Source organism: Dipodomys merriami, unplaced genomic scaffold (assembly GCF_024711535.1).
Source record: "Dipodomys merriami isolate MVZ:Mamm:240054 unplaced genomic scaffold, mDipMer1.0.p SCAF_36, whole genome shotgun sequence".
Lineage (NCBI taxonomy): Eukaryota > Metazoa > Chordata > Mammalia > Rodentia > Heteromyidae > Dipodomys > Dipodomys merriami.
Window position 1 is genome coordinate 308,027 of NW_027205159.1, and position 15,526 is coordinate 323,552.

A 15,526-nucleotide genomic window follows, 5' to 3' on the forward strand; every position below is an offset into this window, starting at 1 on the left:
AGGAAGTGGTTGTGACTAGACAAGGACCCATGAGACATCCTTGTGGTATAGGAAGTACTGTCTTGGCTGCATCACCACTATCCAGGTTGCAGTATCACAGTATAATTTCACAACATGTTATCATTAAGGAAAAAAATGAGTAAAATGTACACAGGATCTTGTATTATTATTTACAATTGTATATGAATCTACATCTCAAAATGTAAGTTTAAAACAAATATCTATGCATGTATATGCACATGTGCATGTGTCTCATTTAACTTTAAAAGCAAAAAGAATGCATAAAGAATTATTGACTATAGTTTTAAAACCTAAAACACACATTTCTTTCTTATGCAGATAATAGGTCCATTAGGCCTGAAAGCCACTCTTCCTAACTCCAACTTTCTTCTAAATATGATATGCCCCAAACTGGAATATTTTCATCTTATATCTTGTCCAAGAAAGAAAAATAGCTGGTTTACAAAAGAATACCTTACAAGAAGACATTGCTATACCTTATTTCATTCATTGAGAAAACAGACTAAAACATAACTTATGGAACTGGACAACACTTTTCTGTCAAATCCTTAATCACAGATATACACTTTTAACATAATTTTATTTATTTATGCATGTATGCATGCATGCATACCAATAATGAGGCTTGAATTCAGCAACTCCCGTTCTTGTATTTTTCTGCTTAAGGCTGGTGTGCCACTACTTAAACCACACTTATACTGCAGGCTCTTGGCTGGTTAATTGGAGATAGGAGTTTCAATGGACTTTCCTGTTTGGGCTAGCTTCAAACCATGATCCTTAGATCTCAGCCTCCTGAATTGCTAGGATTACCAGGAGTGAGCCTCTATTGCCTGACTGCTAATGTAAGTATTTTAAATGATGTGCTACATTTGGTCAGTATACTGTAATTACAAATTCCATGTTCTTGGCATTTAGATACTTCTCATAATTTACATTTAGGTATTTCCCACAATTTTACTTTATAACACACTACAAATAAGATTATTTCCTTCTGTTAAATTTCCAGATATGGACTTACTAGTTCAATGGATGTGGATATACCGTTTTACTTTTTTGGTTTTGTGCTTCAAATTGTTTCTAGCAATCTGCAGATATGAATTTTTATTTAACACAACTAATAATTTTCTCGCTCTGAAGATCCTATGGTAATGATACCTTTAGAATCATAAAATTTTCATGTCTGAATTGAAAAGAGGAAGAGTCATTTGACATTAAATTCTAATCACCAACAATGAACCAGTATAAGCCCATGTACAAACAAAATGGTAAGCCTGCTTATAGACACAATTATTATGATGAGCTAGAGTAGACTTTGGCAAGCAGTTAGCCAGTGGTCTTGAGTAACATTCTTTCTTCCTGTCTTCATGCCCTGATTCTGGGGAAGGGTATCTCCAAAAAGTTGTACATAGCAGGTTGGAAAAACAAACCTAGGAATCTTCTGAAGTTCCACCTAATTATCTCATAGCCTCTCCTGTCACCTGGCATGCCCAAGTTTACAAAGTCTGATAGGAAGTTTTGGATCTGGAAGGAAAACAAATGGCTTTTCTTGAGTTCTTAATATAAACTTCTTTCTTCACCATTGTGCTAGCAAGAGCAGCAAGGTATGGGGAAGTTAAGGTATGCTGGTACTTTAAGAAAAAGAATACTTACTGCCCACTCAGTTACTGTGGCAGGAAACCTGAGAAAGAGGCATATACTTCACACTGCTAGTATCTGGCAATCACTGGTCAAGGTGTGAATGGCTAATACTAATCAATCTCAACTTGGGGAAGGAATGTATTTTGCATGGGCCAGGAAAGATGATGCAGCTAGCCTCATAATCAGGTGTACAGTTGCTGCCTTTATGCCTAACTGCTCTAAAAATAGAATGAAACTTTTTTTCTGTGCTTTAAAATGTAAGTATATTTTTCCAAGTAATTAAATATTATATTAAAAATTCTTTATTGACAAAAACATTTATCTCTACCTGCACAGAATTTTGGGGTTAGTGTAAATAAGAATGTAGTAAGTCAAGAGCTTTATTTGTGACTGAGGTTGTATGTTGGTGGCTCATGCCTGTAATTCCAACTTTTTAGGAGGCTGAGATGGGAGGATTTTGGTTCAAAACCAGAAAAGTCTGCAAGATTCCATTTTCAATTAATTAGCAAAAGGCAAGCTGGAGGAATGGCTCAAGTGACAGAGTGACAGCTGTGAGCAGGGAAACGGAGCAAGCATAAGGGTTAGAATTTAGTACCAGTACAGATACAAATAAAAAAAAATTGTGACAGAGGACTCTTCACTGTTTACAGTGACCTGACAGTATAGCTCAACTATGAACAGACTGATGCAGTACTTGTTCAGGGTCATAAATATGGTGGGTACATCTAAGAAGAGCATGAATATATGAAGAGTTATGACAATGTTGCCATGTCAGGTTTTACAAAGGGCAAAACAAAATGCATATGTGAAGAGTATTCTCATGTTTACTTCAACATAGACATGATGTCAATTGAATTACTGAGTGTCCTCAAAATCAAGGAGGAATCTAACACAAGTAAAGTCTATTTTCTCACGTGATTTCCTATGTCTCTTTTCCTACATTGAAACCAGATAATAACATTTTCTTTTGGCCTTACCCCAAATTTGCAGCTCAACATAAGCAACTAACTTTCTTCCAGGTTTCTGTTGTAGTGGCATTAACCCCTCCAAACAGAAAATCAAAACAAAAAAATAGATGAAACACCTCAATAATTTAAACTTAATTATTCATTGTTTTACACATACTTAAATAATTTAAACTACCTGTTTTAAAAAGTAGGCAAGGTATGAACTATAAAAAGTATGTCCTGCTTGTGTTTTGTCTCTACTAAGTAGTACATAAATGAATTTGTAATACCTAATCTGACAGAGCTATTTCATTTATTTCCTACTTAAATCATTTCATTTCCTTTCTACCCTGAAGATTTAGCTGGGGGACTTTGTTACTAGCAAATGGTGTCTCTCAACATGTCTAGGCCTCAGAAGCAATAGATGCAGGTCAGGTCATACACCATCAGTTATGATACTTAGAAGGGGCATCTCAGGAGAATAGCTACAGAATTACCAACTGGCAGGAATTTGCTCTTCTTCCTCCTCTTTTGGCTGTGTGAAGGATCTAAATGGACCAACAGAGACCACTTCACAGACTCATAGGATCAGTACTACTCATTTTAATCTATATGCTACACACCCCATTTTTGAAATGATACCTTTTGGTGAATATGATAAAATACACCTCAAAACATATATAAAGAAAACTTTTCAGGCGCTCTTTAAGCTTAAAAGTCAGTACTGCTCAGGCAGATACATACAGTCCAATAGAAGTTAGAAGAGTTTGTATGAAGTGAAACAATTTTTATTCCTATCCCAGGGAAGGAATTAATCATGTTTGCAAGGAGATTCACACCCTATTTTGTTCTCATTTCTCTTACATTGATTGAATACAAACATTCTTATGTGTGTAGACAATTCTTGGCAGAAGAACTGATAAGGTAAACAGGACTGGGGGGAAAATGGCTGCATAACTAAAAGTTTATGCCATCCAGAGTGCAATTATTTAATTATTATGCTCAGTAAGAGCTCAATTTGTTTATTCTAGAAATTAAAAAAAAAACAGCTCCCGGCCCAAATAACTACTAGATGGAACAGTGGCCTGCCTTCCAAGAACTATCACTAGCTGCATTCACTGAGTGAGTGAGCGAGTGTGTGGGTCACAATGACTTAATACAAGGTATCACATCACATGGAGATTGTGGTAAACACATCCTCATTTAGTTGTCTGGGTGGGGCCCAAGATTCTATATTCCTAACAAGTTCCCAAGTGGTATCACTACTACTAGTTCCTGTAGTAAGGTTTAAAAAGAGCCAATAGCCCTTGCCTTTCAGAGGTAGCCTCTTCTGAATGGGTAAGCCAGTGTACTTCCTGTTTCTAGATAGCAAGCTGTATGCATAGGACTTTATTCCTAAAATTTAACACTAGCCCTTCTCTCTGCATTGAGTAAATCAGCTTACTTCAAGGACTGGTTATATGCCTGTGGGATTACATAGACTGCAGAGGATAGAACATGAAACAACAGTGAACAAACTTCACCAGCACTGAACAGAGCAGATACCATGCTTTTGGATGAAGGGGATTGAAGTGTAGCTCTTGTCCACTTGTTTGACTGACAGGAAGCTGGGAAGGGAGAGGGATGATTGATCAGGTGTTTGTACATGGAACTTTGTACAATTAGGCTGGGTTGCACCCACACTATTCCTACATATTGGGCCTGGCTTCACTGCTGCAACCTGCAGATTTGTCCAGTCTCTGGGAAGAGACTGCACAGTCCCTTCAGGTAATAGGTCCTGTTCTATCCTGCTAATTTCATGTAGTCTGGCACATTCATCACTCTTTTGACAACAGGACATGGCATTTACACTCCCATGACTTTTGGCTGCCCCTGTCCAGTAGGAGTAATATCTTAATATAACTTTAGTTGTTACTATTCAGTCTGATGCTGCAGTGTATAATGCAGAAAAATAGTATACACATGAAGCAGTGCCACAGTGAACCTTAGCTGGCCCTCAGCTAAAGGGTTATTCTGTAAATACAGTCTCATGTCTCAGTGTACAGAATTTTCAGCTCTTTGGAATCTGACTATTCCAAAGCCTTGACTATTTTCTTTTTTTTGGGGGGGGAGGGGAAGGGGTAGGATGGGGCAGGGATTTTCTTTTTTGGTGCTAGAGTTCAGACTCAGGGCTATATAGTTCAAGGCTGACCTCATGCTGCCTTAAGTACTGGGAAAAATAGGCCTGTACTCACTTCTGGTCTCTTTCTGTTTTTTGATGATGGAACACAGTAGCATAATATTAAGGTAGAATCACAGACTGGAGCTTGGGTCCCTTATGCTCTGATACAAACTTCCTTTCTTAGATTGAGTTTTTCTCCTTGGAGAAAAGATATAACAGCAATACCAAATATTAGGGTTCAGGAACATAGTATAGTCATGTCTAGAATGTTCTTATGGGTGGATCAACATCATTGTTCTCAGATGTACTGGCCTTTTGACCTTGTTCCTTTTTTTAAAAAAAATTAAAAATACTATAATTCAGGACTCATTCCAGGGATGCAAAGCTGGTTCAACATAGCTAAGTCAATAAATATAATACATCAACAGAAGGCCAAGAACCACATGGTCATTTCAATAGATCAAAAAAAAGCTTTGATAAAATCTGATACCCCTTGATGATAAAAGCTCTGGAGAAGCTAGGAATACATGAAACATTCCTCAATATAATAAAGCTGTGTATGACAAACCTACAGCCAACATTATGGTGAAAAACGAAAACAATTCCCTTGAAAATCAGGAACAAGACAAAGATATCCACTTTTTCCACTCCTCTTCAATATAGTACTGGAATTGCTAAGCAAAGCAATAAGACAAGAGAAAAACATAAAGGGGATCCAAATAGGGAAGGAAGAAGTAAGACATCCCTTTTTGCAGATGACATGATCCTGTATTTAAAGGCCTCTATAGTCTCTACCCCCCAAACTACTAGAGCTGATTCAAAACTTTGGTAAAGTAGCAGAGTATAAAATCCACCCACAAAAATCAGAAGCTTTTCAGTACTCCAACTGTGAGAAGATTGAGATTAAAATCAGGAAAAAGCAACTCCATTTGCAACAACCTCAAAAAAAAAAAAAAAGAACTTAGGAATTAACCAAAGATGTGAAACTCTATAGTGAAAACTTAAAAAATTTAAAGAAGGAAATTGAATAAGACTTAAGGAAATGGAAAGTCCTTCCATGTTCCTGGATTGGGAGAATTAACATTGTGAAAATGGCAATACTGCTCAAAACAACTTAAAATTCAAAGCAATACCCAGGACAATCACAACATGATTCTTCAATGAGACAGAGAAAGCAATCTAAAAGTTCATATAGAACCAAAAAAGACCCCAGGATAGCAAAAGCACTCAATAGCAAGTAGAATAGTGCCCACAGCAATGAAAGCAGCTTAATACTAGCACAAAACAGGCCTGAAGACCAATGGAACAGAAGACCCAGCAATAAACCCACATACCTACAGCCATTTAATATTCAATATGCGATCACAAAAGCCTCTTGGTGCTGGCAAAACTGGATATCGACATGCAGAAAACTGAAACTAAATCCTTATATATCACCTCATACCAGCATCAATTCAAAATGGATCAAAGTCTTCAAGGTAAGACCCAAAAGCATGAAGTTATTGTAGGACAGCGTAGGGGAAACATTAGGGCTCCTGGGCACAGGTAGAAACTTTCTGAGTAAAGATCCAGAAGCCCAGCAAATCAAAGAAGGATTTGATAAATGAGACTACAAAAAACTAAGACGTTTCTGCATGGCAAAGGACATATCTAACAAGCTAAAAAATAGCCTACAGAATGGGAGAAGACTTGCCAGCTACACATCAGACGATGGCTTAATATCCAGAATATACTGAGATCTTAAAAAATTAAACCCTCAAAAATCCAACAACCCAATTAATAAATTGGCTAATGAACTAAACAATCTTCTCAGAAGTAAAAATGGCCAACAGACACATGAAAAATGCTCAACATCTCTGGCCATAAAGGAAATACAAATCAAAACAACATTGAGATTCCACCTCACTCCAGTTAGAATGGCCATTATCAAGAAAACAAATGATAATAGATGCTGGTGAGGATGTTGGTAGGAATGTAAACTTGTTAAAACAGTTTGGAAACGTGTGGAAATTCCTGTAGGATCTAGCAATTCCCCTTATGGGCATTTACCCAAAAGACTGCAAACCATAATATAGTAACGCCACCAGCACATTCATGTTTTTTGTAGCACTATTCACCATAGCCAAGGCATGTAATCAATCCACATGCTCCTTAATGGATGAATGGATCAAGAAAATGTAGTATCTATACAAAATGGAACTTTGCTCTACCAATAATAATAACGATACTGTATCAATTGTAAAGAAATGGAAAGACCTGGAAAGAACTGTAAAGTAAGTCAGATCCAGAAAGACAAAGGATACATGTTTTCCCTTATATGGGGAAGTTAGATTTGGCTAATAAACTTATCAGTAAATGTGTTGGGTGGTACGCAAATATATACAAATGTATTAACTGAAATGTTAGATTTAAAGATCTCAAATAGTGTAATTCCTTAGAAAGGCAAAATCAAAGTTCAACAAAATAAAAGGTATGGGTTGAAAGGTATGGGTTGGGGGAAAGGGGTAGATAAATGAAAAGGGAGAAAATGTATAGCTTACAAAATTAAGAAGAGGGAATGGATGGGTAAAGAGGGAAGGGTAAGAATGTTGAAAGGGGTGACACTGATTATGGTATATTGTATCCATGCTTTGTTAAATGGAAACTCCTTTGTACAACTTAAAAATAATAAAAAGAAAAAAGATTTCTAAGAAATAGAAATGTGTTTTTGTTGGTGGTAGTTGTTTTTGTTCTTGGGTTTCTTCTTTTTGGGGGGCAAAGGAGTACAGTAAGGGAGGGAGGAAGGGTGAACAAATGCAATCATACTATGCAGTATACACTATGTGGAAAATGAACTATGTAACTTGTGGGCAGGGCTGGGAGGAGGAAACTAGAGGAAAGCGAAGGAAGGAGTTGCTTTGTCTAAAAGAAGAAATGTACTAATTACCTGGATTATGAAATGTTAACCCTTCTGTTCAACATCTTAGTAATAAGAGTGCAATTATATTAAAATATTTCCCCCAAATATATGCATTTTTTCATGTTAAAAATTGAAGAATAGAGAAAATACAGGTTCAGCGTAAATATTATACACATACGAATTAGAGGCCATTATAAGAATCCCTCTCTCTAGGGCTGGAATGTAGCTCACTGGCAAAGTGCTTGCCTAGCAAGTGCAACATCCTGGGTTCAATCCCCCAGTACCAAAAAAGAAAAGACAAGAAGAATTTATCTCAACCATAGTTATCTGGTCTCTAGGCTAATGCTTTATAGAAACTATGCCATGGTCACATGTAATATTCTAACTTCCAGGCCCCATGCATCACTGTTCTGCCATTGCTTTGGCTGGCCTTAGTAGGATGTGCTAATAACCACATGGATCTTCTACCTGTCATATGGTCAGGTAGGGCCTTGCCCTTAGGAGACAATCTGTTCTAAGGCCACTTTCAACTCAGCAAGCTAAAGAGTATGTACCATTTCCTGAACTAATAGTAACTACTGAGTTGTGATATTGTATAATATAGGTAGAAACTATTCTACTTTAAAGGTAAAAACAATATTTTCCCAAAATATGTCTCCGAAGTTACCTAGTTCGTAAGCAGCAGATTTAATCTAGGTTTGCATCTGACTATATGACTATTATAGAGTCCTGCCTTTGCTAAGGCTGCCCCTAAACTGCCAAAGTTCAAGATGAGAATGGCTATAGGTACCATCATTCCATGCTTAACACAGATATTGAGAACTGTGCTTGGATTTTATCCCTCAGTTTAGCATTGGCTTTTTTCTAGTCAACCAAGTTTAAATGTTGCAGGTGAGAAAAACCACAGAAATCTAGATTAATAACCGTCCAGCTACATAATCCCTGCTCAGGATAATAGCAGAGAGCTTTCCTGGGCACCTTCCACTAGGAACAGTGACTACAGGGAGGCCAAGAAAATAGCCAGAAGGCCTGCAAGCTGCCCAACTAGAGAAGGAAAGCTCATAGAGAACTTGAACAATGGTCAGTATAAAAGGCCTATAAAAGTCAGACATATTAGTTCATTGTAAGAGGGATTTTTGTTGTTGTGGTTTGTGATACTGGGGGTTGAAAGGGGATGGGATATTTTAAGAAAGGAAATACATTTCATGTAAACATGATGACCATATGCAGGGATATGGTGGTAGGTTGTGAAAAATTATAAAAGTTCTCTCTAACTGAAACCTAAGGTTTCATGATATATTATAATTCTGCAACTTCATATCAATGCCCATCCCCTTTCTAGTGATTCTGGGGGTGGGGGAGGTTGAACTTAGGCCTTCATGCTTTCTAAGCAGGCACTCTACCATGCCCAAGCACCTTTTGCTTTAGTTACTTTCCAAGTAGGGTCTTGTATTTTTGCTCAGGGCTGCCTGAGATGGCAATCCTCCTTAAGAACTTCAATGCAGCTGGAATCACAGTTGTGTACCACCAGCTTTTCTGGTGAGATAAAGTTAGCAAGACTTTATCTAACCTTTTGCTCAGATTGGCCTTAATTTGTTATCTTCTCAATCTTAGCTTTCTTAGTAGTTGGGAACACAGGGACAAACTACTAGTAGAGTCCCATTTGCCCACCTTTATTTTTTCTTTTCTGTTGTTGTGCTGAGAATCGAATTTAAAGCTTGATACACATGGGGCAAGTACTTGATCACTGAGCTACATCCCTAGTCCAAAAGTTCATTTTAAAGACTGTCTACATGCATGTTACACTTCAATAAAAATATTTAAGAAAAGTTGGGCTGCGAAGGTAGCTCAGCGGTAGAGTCCATGCCTTGCAAGCATGAGGCCCTGGGTTCGATTCCTCAGCACCACATAAACAGAAAAAAGCCGGAAGTGGTGCTGTGGCTCCAGTGGTAGAGTGCTAGCCTTGAGCTGAAGAGCTGAGGGACAGCGCCCAGACCCAGAGTTCAGGCCCCATGACCAGCAAAAAACAAAACAAAACAAAACAAAACAAAAATATTTAAGAAAAGTAAAACAGATTCTGGCTCCTTCTTCCAAATCAAAGCAGTAGGAAGGGAAACAAAGACAGTGGCCTTATGCAGTGGACATATGCAGGTTGTAAGCATTGTCTCCTCATGGCCTCATGTATCACTAACAATTTGCTGACCATGCTCCATTATTAAATATCTTTTAGTAGGATGTCTCTCAGACCACTATGAAATTCCAACAATACTTTTTCATTTTAAAATCTAATTTCTAAATGAATGATCCTGAAAATAAGTGGACCTATCATGAGAGGCCTATTTATATTCATTTATTTTGGCAGTACTGGGGTTTGAATTCAGGGCTTAGAAAAGTGCTTTCCTACTTGACACATGTCCCTCACATCTTTGCTTTAGTCATTTTCTGACAGGGTCTCATGCTTTGCCTGGGGCTGGCCTTGGACTATTATCATCCTCTCTCAAAGCTGGGATTTGCCTGGTGTCAGTGGCCTATTTTAACACAGAATATTTATCTTAATTTTCCCACTTTTTGTGATAAGAAAGAGATATATGCTTATTTTATTCATACCCTGAATAGGTAAAAATACAGTAAGTAACTTTAACAAAAGAGCTTTTTGTTATTCATTAAGTATTATTATAAAAATTACCCTAAAATATGAAGGTTTATAGTAATAATTTAAAAAGATATCTATAGAGGAAGGTAATTTGTTTAAAATATTGTTTTAAAATTGTTTAATTTAGGAAGTGTGCAGTGGCTCAAGGGGTAGAGTGCTAGCCTTGAGCTGAAGAGCTGAGGGACAGTGTTCAGGCCCAGAGTTCAAGTTCCATGACTGACCCACCCCCCCAAAAAAAAGCTTAACTTAAAATTTAATTAATTTAAAATTGTTAAAATACTGATTTATAAAAAAGTGCATATAATTATAAGAGGATTCAAGATAGTTTTCATATCACTGGAACTAAAGGAATTCTCTGAGAAAAAAGTAGTTTTGGGATATCAGGGCTTGTTCCAGTCTTTTTGGACTGGCAAGCTCCCTGTTGTTTTTGTAAAGGGGAGACAAAAATTCCTTGGTAAATTAGAGTAAGGGAGGTACTTGAATAAGGCCTGGGGATATATTTATACCTATAGATATAGCTGTATAAATATTTCACACTTCAGTCCTGTTGGGAACTGTGCCTTGTATTCATGAAGAACTGAATCCTGTCAACAACCACCTGTGTTAGCTTGGAAGTATCAAGTGAATTTTAAGACGACTTCATTCCTAGCCAGAGGTCTGGTGAAAGCCAGAGGATTCAGCTAACCTGACATATGGGCACCATGAGATAGTAAATGAGGGTATGCTAAGCTTTGAAATTTTGGGGTAACATGTCACTCTGAAATAGACAACTAAGGACAGACAGTATGCAGAAAGCTAAAGTAGGGGTCAGCAAGGTTTTACTCTTAAAGGGCCCAACAAAAAGTTTTTCAACTTTGTGGGATAGTAGAGTCTCTGCTGAAACCTCTCCATAATGCCTCTGTAGCATAAAAACATCCATAGACAAGATATAAACGAATACCCACAGCTGTCTTCCAATAAAACTTCTATAAACAGGCAGTAATTTTTTTTTTTTGCCTGTTGGCCAGTTTGCCAACCTGTGCTCTAAAATAAAGGTTTTGTAGAAATATTCTTTTCTGAGCTTTGATCTTGCTATCTAGTCTAGGTTGGCTTTGAATATACCATTCTCCCACATCCACCCCTCAATTGCTGGGAATAGCTGTTCTGCACCACCATGCTTGGCTGAAAATACTATTTTTGAGTTAAAAGGCAGATGATCTCCATTTTCCCCCTGTGTTTAAATTATTATTATTTTTTTGGCTGGTCCTGGGGCTTGAACTCAGGGCCTGGATGCTATCCCTGAGTTTTCTTTGCTCACAGCTAGCGTTCTTACCACTTGAGCCAAAGCTCTACTTCTGGCGGGTTTTTTTGTAGATTATTGAGGGTAAGAGTTTCACATACTTTCCTGCCCAGGTTAGCTTTGAACCATGATGCTCAGATCTCACCCTATTGAGTACCCAGGATTACAGGCATGAGCCACCAGCACTTGGCTCAAAAATATTTTAAAAATGAATAAAAGCTTACCTTATAGGAAGCCAAAAGGAAAGTCACTGGACACCACCCAACGAACCTTTATTTTTAAGAAGCAATCTAAGAAATAATATTTTTCTTTTTTGGATGATACTGGAACTCAGGGCCTTATGCTTGCTACGCAGACAATCAACCACTTAGGGCATGTCTCAGTTCTTTTTGCCTTAGTTTAAGTTTTCACATAGGTCTGCTTTTGTTGGCCTTGGAGGATGATCCTCTAACCTCCACTTCCTGCAGAGATGAGATTACAGGTATATGCTGCCACTACCAACTTTTTTTTTTTTTTGGGTCGGCTTCAACTCTGGGCCTGGGAGCTGTTTCTAAGCTCTTCAGCTCAAGGTGAGCATCTACCACTTGAGCCATGGTGCCACTTATGGTTTTCTGGTGGTTACTTAGAGATAAGAGTCTCATGCACTTTCCTTCCTGGGCTGGCTTTGAATCACGATCCTCAGATCTCAGCCTCCTGAGTAACTAGGATTACAGGTGTAAGCCACTGGCGTCCAGCTCAACTTTTTTTTTGAGATAAGGTCTTGGGCTTTTTTTTTTTAATCCTGCTTGGGCTGGACTGAAACTACAGTCCTCCTATCTTGGCCTCCCCTCTGTAGCTGGAATTACAAATTGCTACCATGCCCAGTCTCAATTCTAAATGGACATCTCTATGTGAATTGTGATATGGAAACATTGATGTTCAATACTGGGATAAATTTGAACCAAAGAGCACTCACTATAGTAATCATTTATCTTACCTGTGCTCCTAATACCTCCTGGATCATAGTCTGGCTTCTCTCTCACACATTGTTTCTCTGATAACACAGAGGGGTGATTACCTTTGCTTTTTGACAATGGTGATGGAGGCTGCTCTGTAAACACTTCTAGGGATGGGGAGTCATGGTGGTCAAAGTCTTTGTCCATGGCTTCTATAAGACTGGTGATGTCTGAGTCCTCTGAGCTATGCCTTGTGCTGCTGGCACGTTCTGGGTGGGAAGAGTGTGCAAGATGGGCTGGAGACAGCCTTTCAGGCTGTGGTTCTTGGTGCTGAGGCACTGGTGGTGGTGGTGGTGGTGGAGGCTGAGAGTGTTGCTCCAGAGGACTGTGGCTATGATGCTGGCTGCTGTGTTGGTTCTGTTTTGCTCCTTTGGACTTTTTGCCTGATACATGACCTTGGGAAGCTGTATTTACTTCTAAAACAAGGGAGTTTGTTTTGCTTGCAGACTGTGATGAGGCTGTTTGAGAAGTCCTGCTCGAGGTACTTGAACTGTTTTTGGCCTTGATGTTTTCCACGTCAGCTGAGTTTCTATTGCTGTGGCTGCTATGTGGGTGGACTGATGGGCCACATTGCTTGTGACTCCCTGTACCAGATCGGGATGATGAGCCACTTGCTCCACAGAATCCTCTACTATGGCTGGCATCACAGCTGAGTGTGTTCAAGCTGAAAAAAGGATAAAGTGCAGCTTAGTAAACAGTACCTACAGCCATCACAAATAGAAATTACTCCATGGAAAACCAACAAAACTAGAATATTTACCAAAACTTTCTAGGCTTTACTTTATCTGAAAATTTAATCTAATCAATGATAAGACTATTTTGACCCCAACTAATGTAATAAATACAAGATATAGGGCTGGGAATACAGTTCAAGAGTGCTTGCCTAGCAAGCATACGGCCCATAGTTCAATCACTAAAACTGCAAAAGCAAAAAGCAAAAAACAAACCAAAACAACCCATATCATGTTATCCAGCATAATCATCTAGTAACTGACTGCTACTACAATAGTACTGAGTAATTAGAATTAAGGTTTTGATTTTTACACTATTCCCCAAGCAAAGATGAAGTTATTTTTTTTTTTTTTTGTAATTCTATCAGCTATTCCTTATACATTTACAGGGAATTGATTGCCAGCATGTGAACATACTTTCCTTCAGATGATATACCAACAATTCTCCTGAGATCAAAAGGCCTTCCCACATCAAAGGGTGGGTTTGAGGCCTCAAAGGATAGTCGCCTTCGAAATGGTTCCCAAATTCCTTGAGCTTCCAAATACGCCGTTCCAATGACCAAGAGAAACAGTGCACTGAAAGGGTATAGAAGATGAAGATACTATTTATTAAGGCAAAAGTAACAAAATCAGCCATTAGACAGTTTTTGGTAAGGAACAATGTAGTGAAAAGACAAAGATGCCTGTAAAATTTTTTTATGGACAAGGAACAGAGTATATGGATAAAGGTTTACATAGAACGTTTTAATAGAATGTTCTCTTACATGGAGGCTTTATATAAAGGAAATGACAATTTGTATCAGAGAAACATCGGGAGGATAATTTTTCCTGACTGAGATGAATTTGAATTTCAACTCAATGAACCTTTTTTTTGTCCCTTAAAGGATATGTGCAGTAACTGTAAATTAATTTAGAGGTAGGTGTATGTGATTCTCTACTGCACATAAAATAGGACTTAACATATTTCTAATTAGTTTCATGTTGGTTAGGCGTACAATTATGTTAAAATAATAACATACACCCAAATCATACACTTTTATCTGACAAATTATGAATATTTTCCTCTTTAGGAAATTAATGTGTACTTCAGTTACTTAACTTTCAAGAGTAAAAAAGATTGTTTATTGCATATGCCACTAAAGTGATTCACTTTTAACCATTTTGAGAGTATGTAATCTGATGGTGTCAGCATTTTGTCTATATGTTGGTGTATCTTAGCATTTGGGAAAGTTGAGGCACACGGGGCACTTAATAAACTCCCAGTGCTGACTGAATGTAAGTACCTCATTATTCCTGAGATGATGATATACAGAGCAAGTTCCCAGCTGGGTCTGGGCAGTGCTTCTGCACAGGTTGCTAACATGTGGTATGGAAGGGATGCGTTCAATATAAATACAAACTCAGAACCACTGCTTGTTACAAACTTCAGCTCACGAATAACTCTGGAGGCAGTGAAATCAGGAGTAAATCTAAAACAGAATGAGAGCAGTAAGACTATGCTTTAGAATAGACCACAAACAGTTCAAATAAAATACTAGCACTATCATCTTTAAAATACAATATAAAATGAGTGAACTTTTATTCAACTCTCCCATTTTAAGTTAAGGTATTGTCCCAAGAAGTTAATAATAGGAACTTCCTGAATAAATTTAAGAAATTACATAAAAAGAACAATAATCAGCTTCTCATGCACTAATCCAGAAAGCAGTATCTGTACTTCTTTCCCTTTCTTTTTCCTTTTATCTAGGCTATATTCCCAATGGTGTGTTATTAAAAACCTTGCTTACTGTCACAATTATTTTACTTTTGTGAACTGTATGCACCTTGAGGAAAGGTGTCATATTCCTCATTCTATTTTTAGTATCAAGCATTAAACTTTGTATAATATAGCTACCTATTAAGTAAATATCCACTAAAAATAATAAAATCATTATTCACATAAGGGGATTCAGATTATACTTATTACATAAACTTAACAATAAAACAAGCAATCAATCGCTTAAATATGCTGCAACTAAAACTGATTAAGACACTAAAAAAAGTCTGACTTAAGTATTACATATTCTCAGATTGCACGTGAAAAAGCTATACATGTAAGGTACATGTCTCTGCTTTGTAGTTGAGTTACTGTAAACTAAGTCTAACATTTCATGCTTAGCACATTGATAATAATATTGAAGTTCGTTTCTAAGATTATCTCAT

At 37.6% G+C, this 15,526-nt stretch overlaps 1 protein-coding gene across 1 annotated transcript in view; it reads right to left on the reverse strand.

Moving 5' to 3' along the window:
• Tmem131 (transmembrane protein 131) overlaps window positions 1-15,526 on the reverse strand; it is a 192,035-nt gene that overhangs the window by 24,033 nt on the left and 152,476 nt on the right. The window contains exons 29-31 of the mRNA XM_069988476.1: window positions 14,608-14,793; window positions 13,742-13,900; window positions 12,656-13,257 (exon numbers count right to left, since the gene is read on the reverse strand). Of these exons, the coding sequence (XP_069844577.1) occupies window positions 12,656-13,257; window positions 13,742-13,900; window positions 14,608-14,793 (947 nt within the window). The remainder of the gene's footprint in view (window positions 1-12,655; window positions 13,258-13,741; window positions 13,901-14,607; window positions 14,794-15,526) is intronic.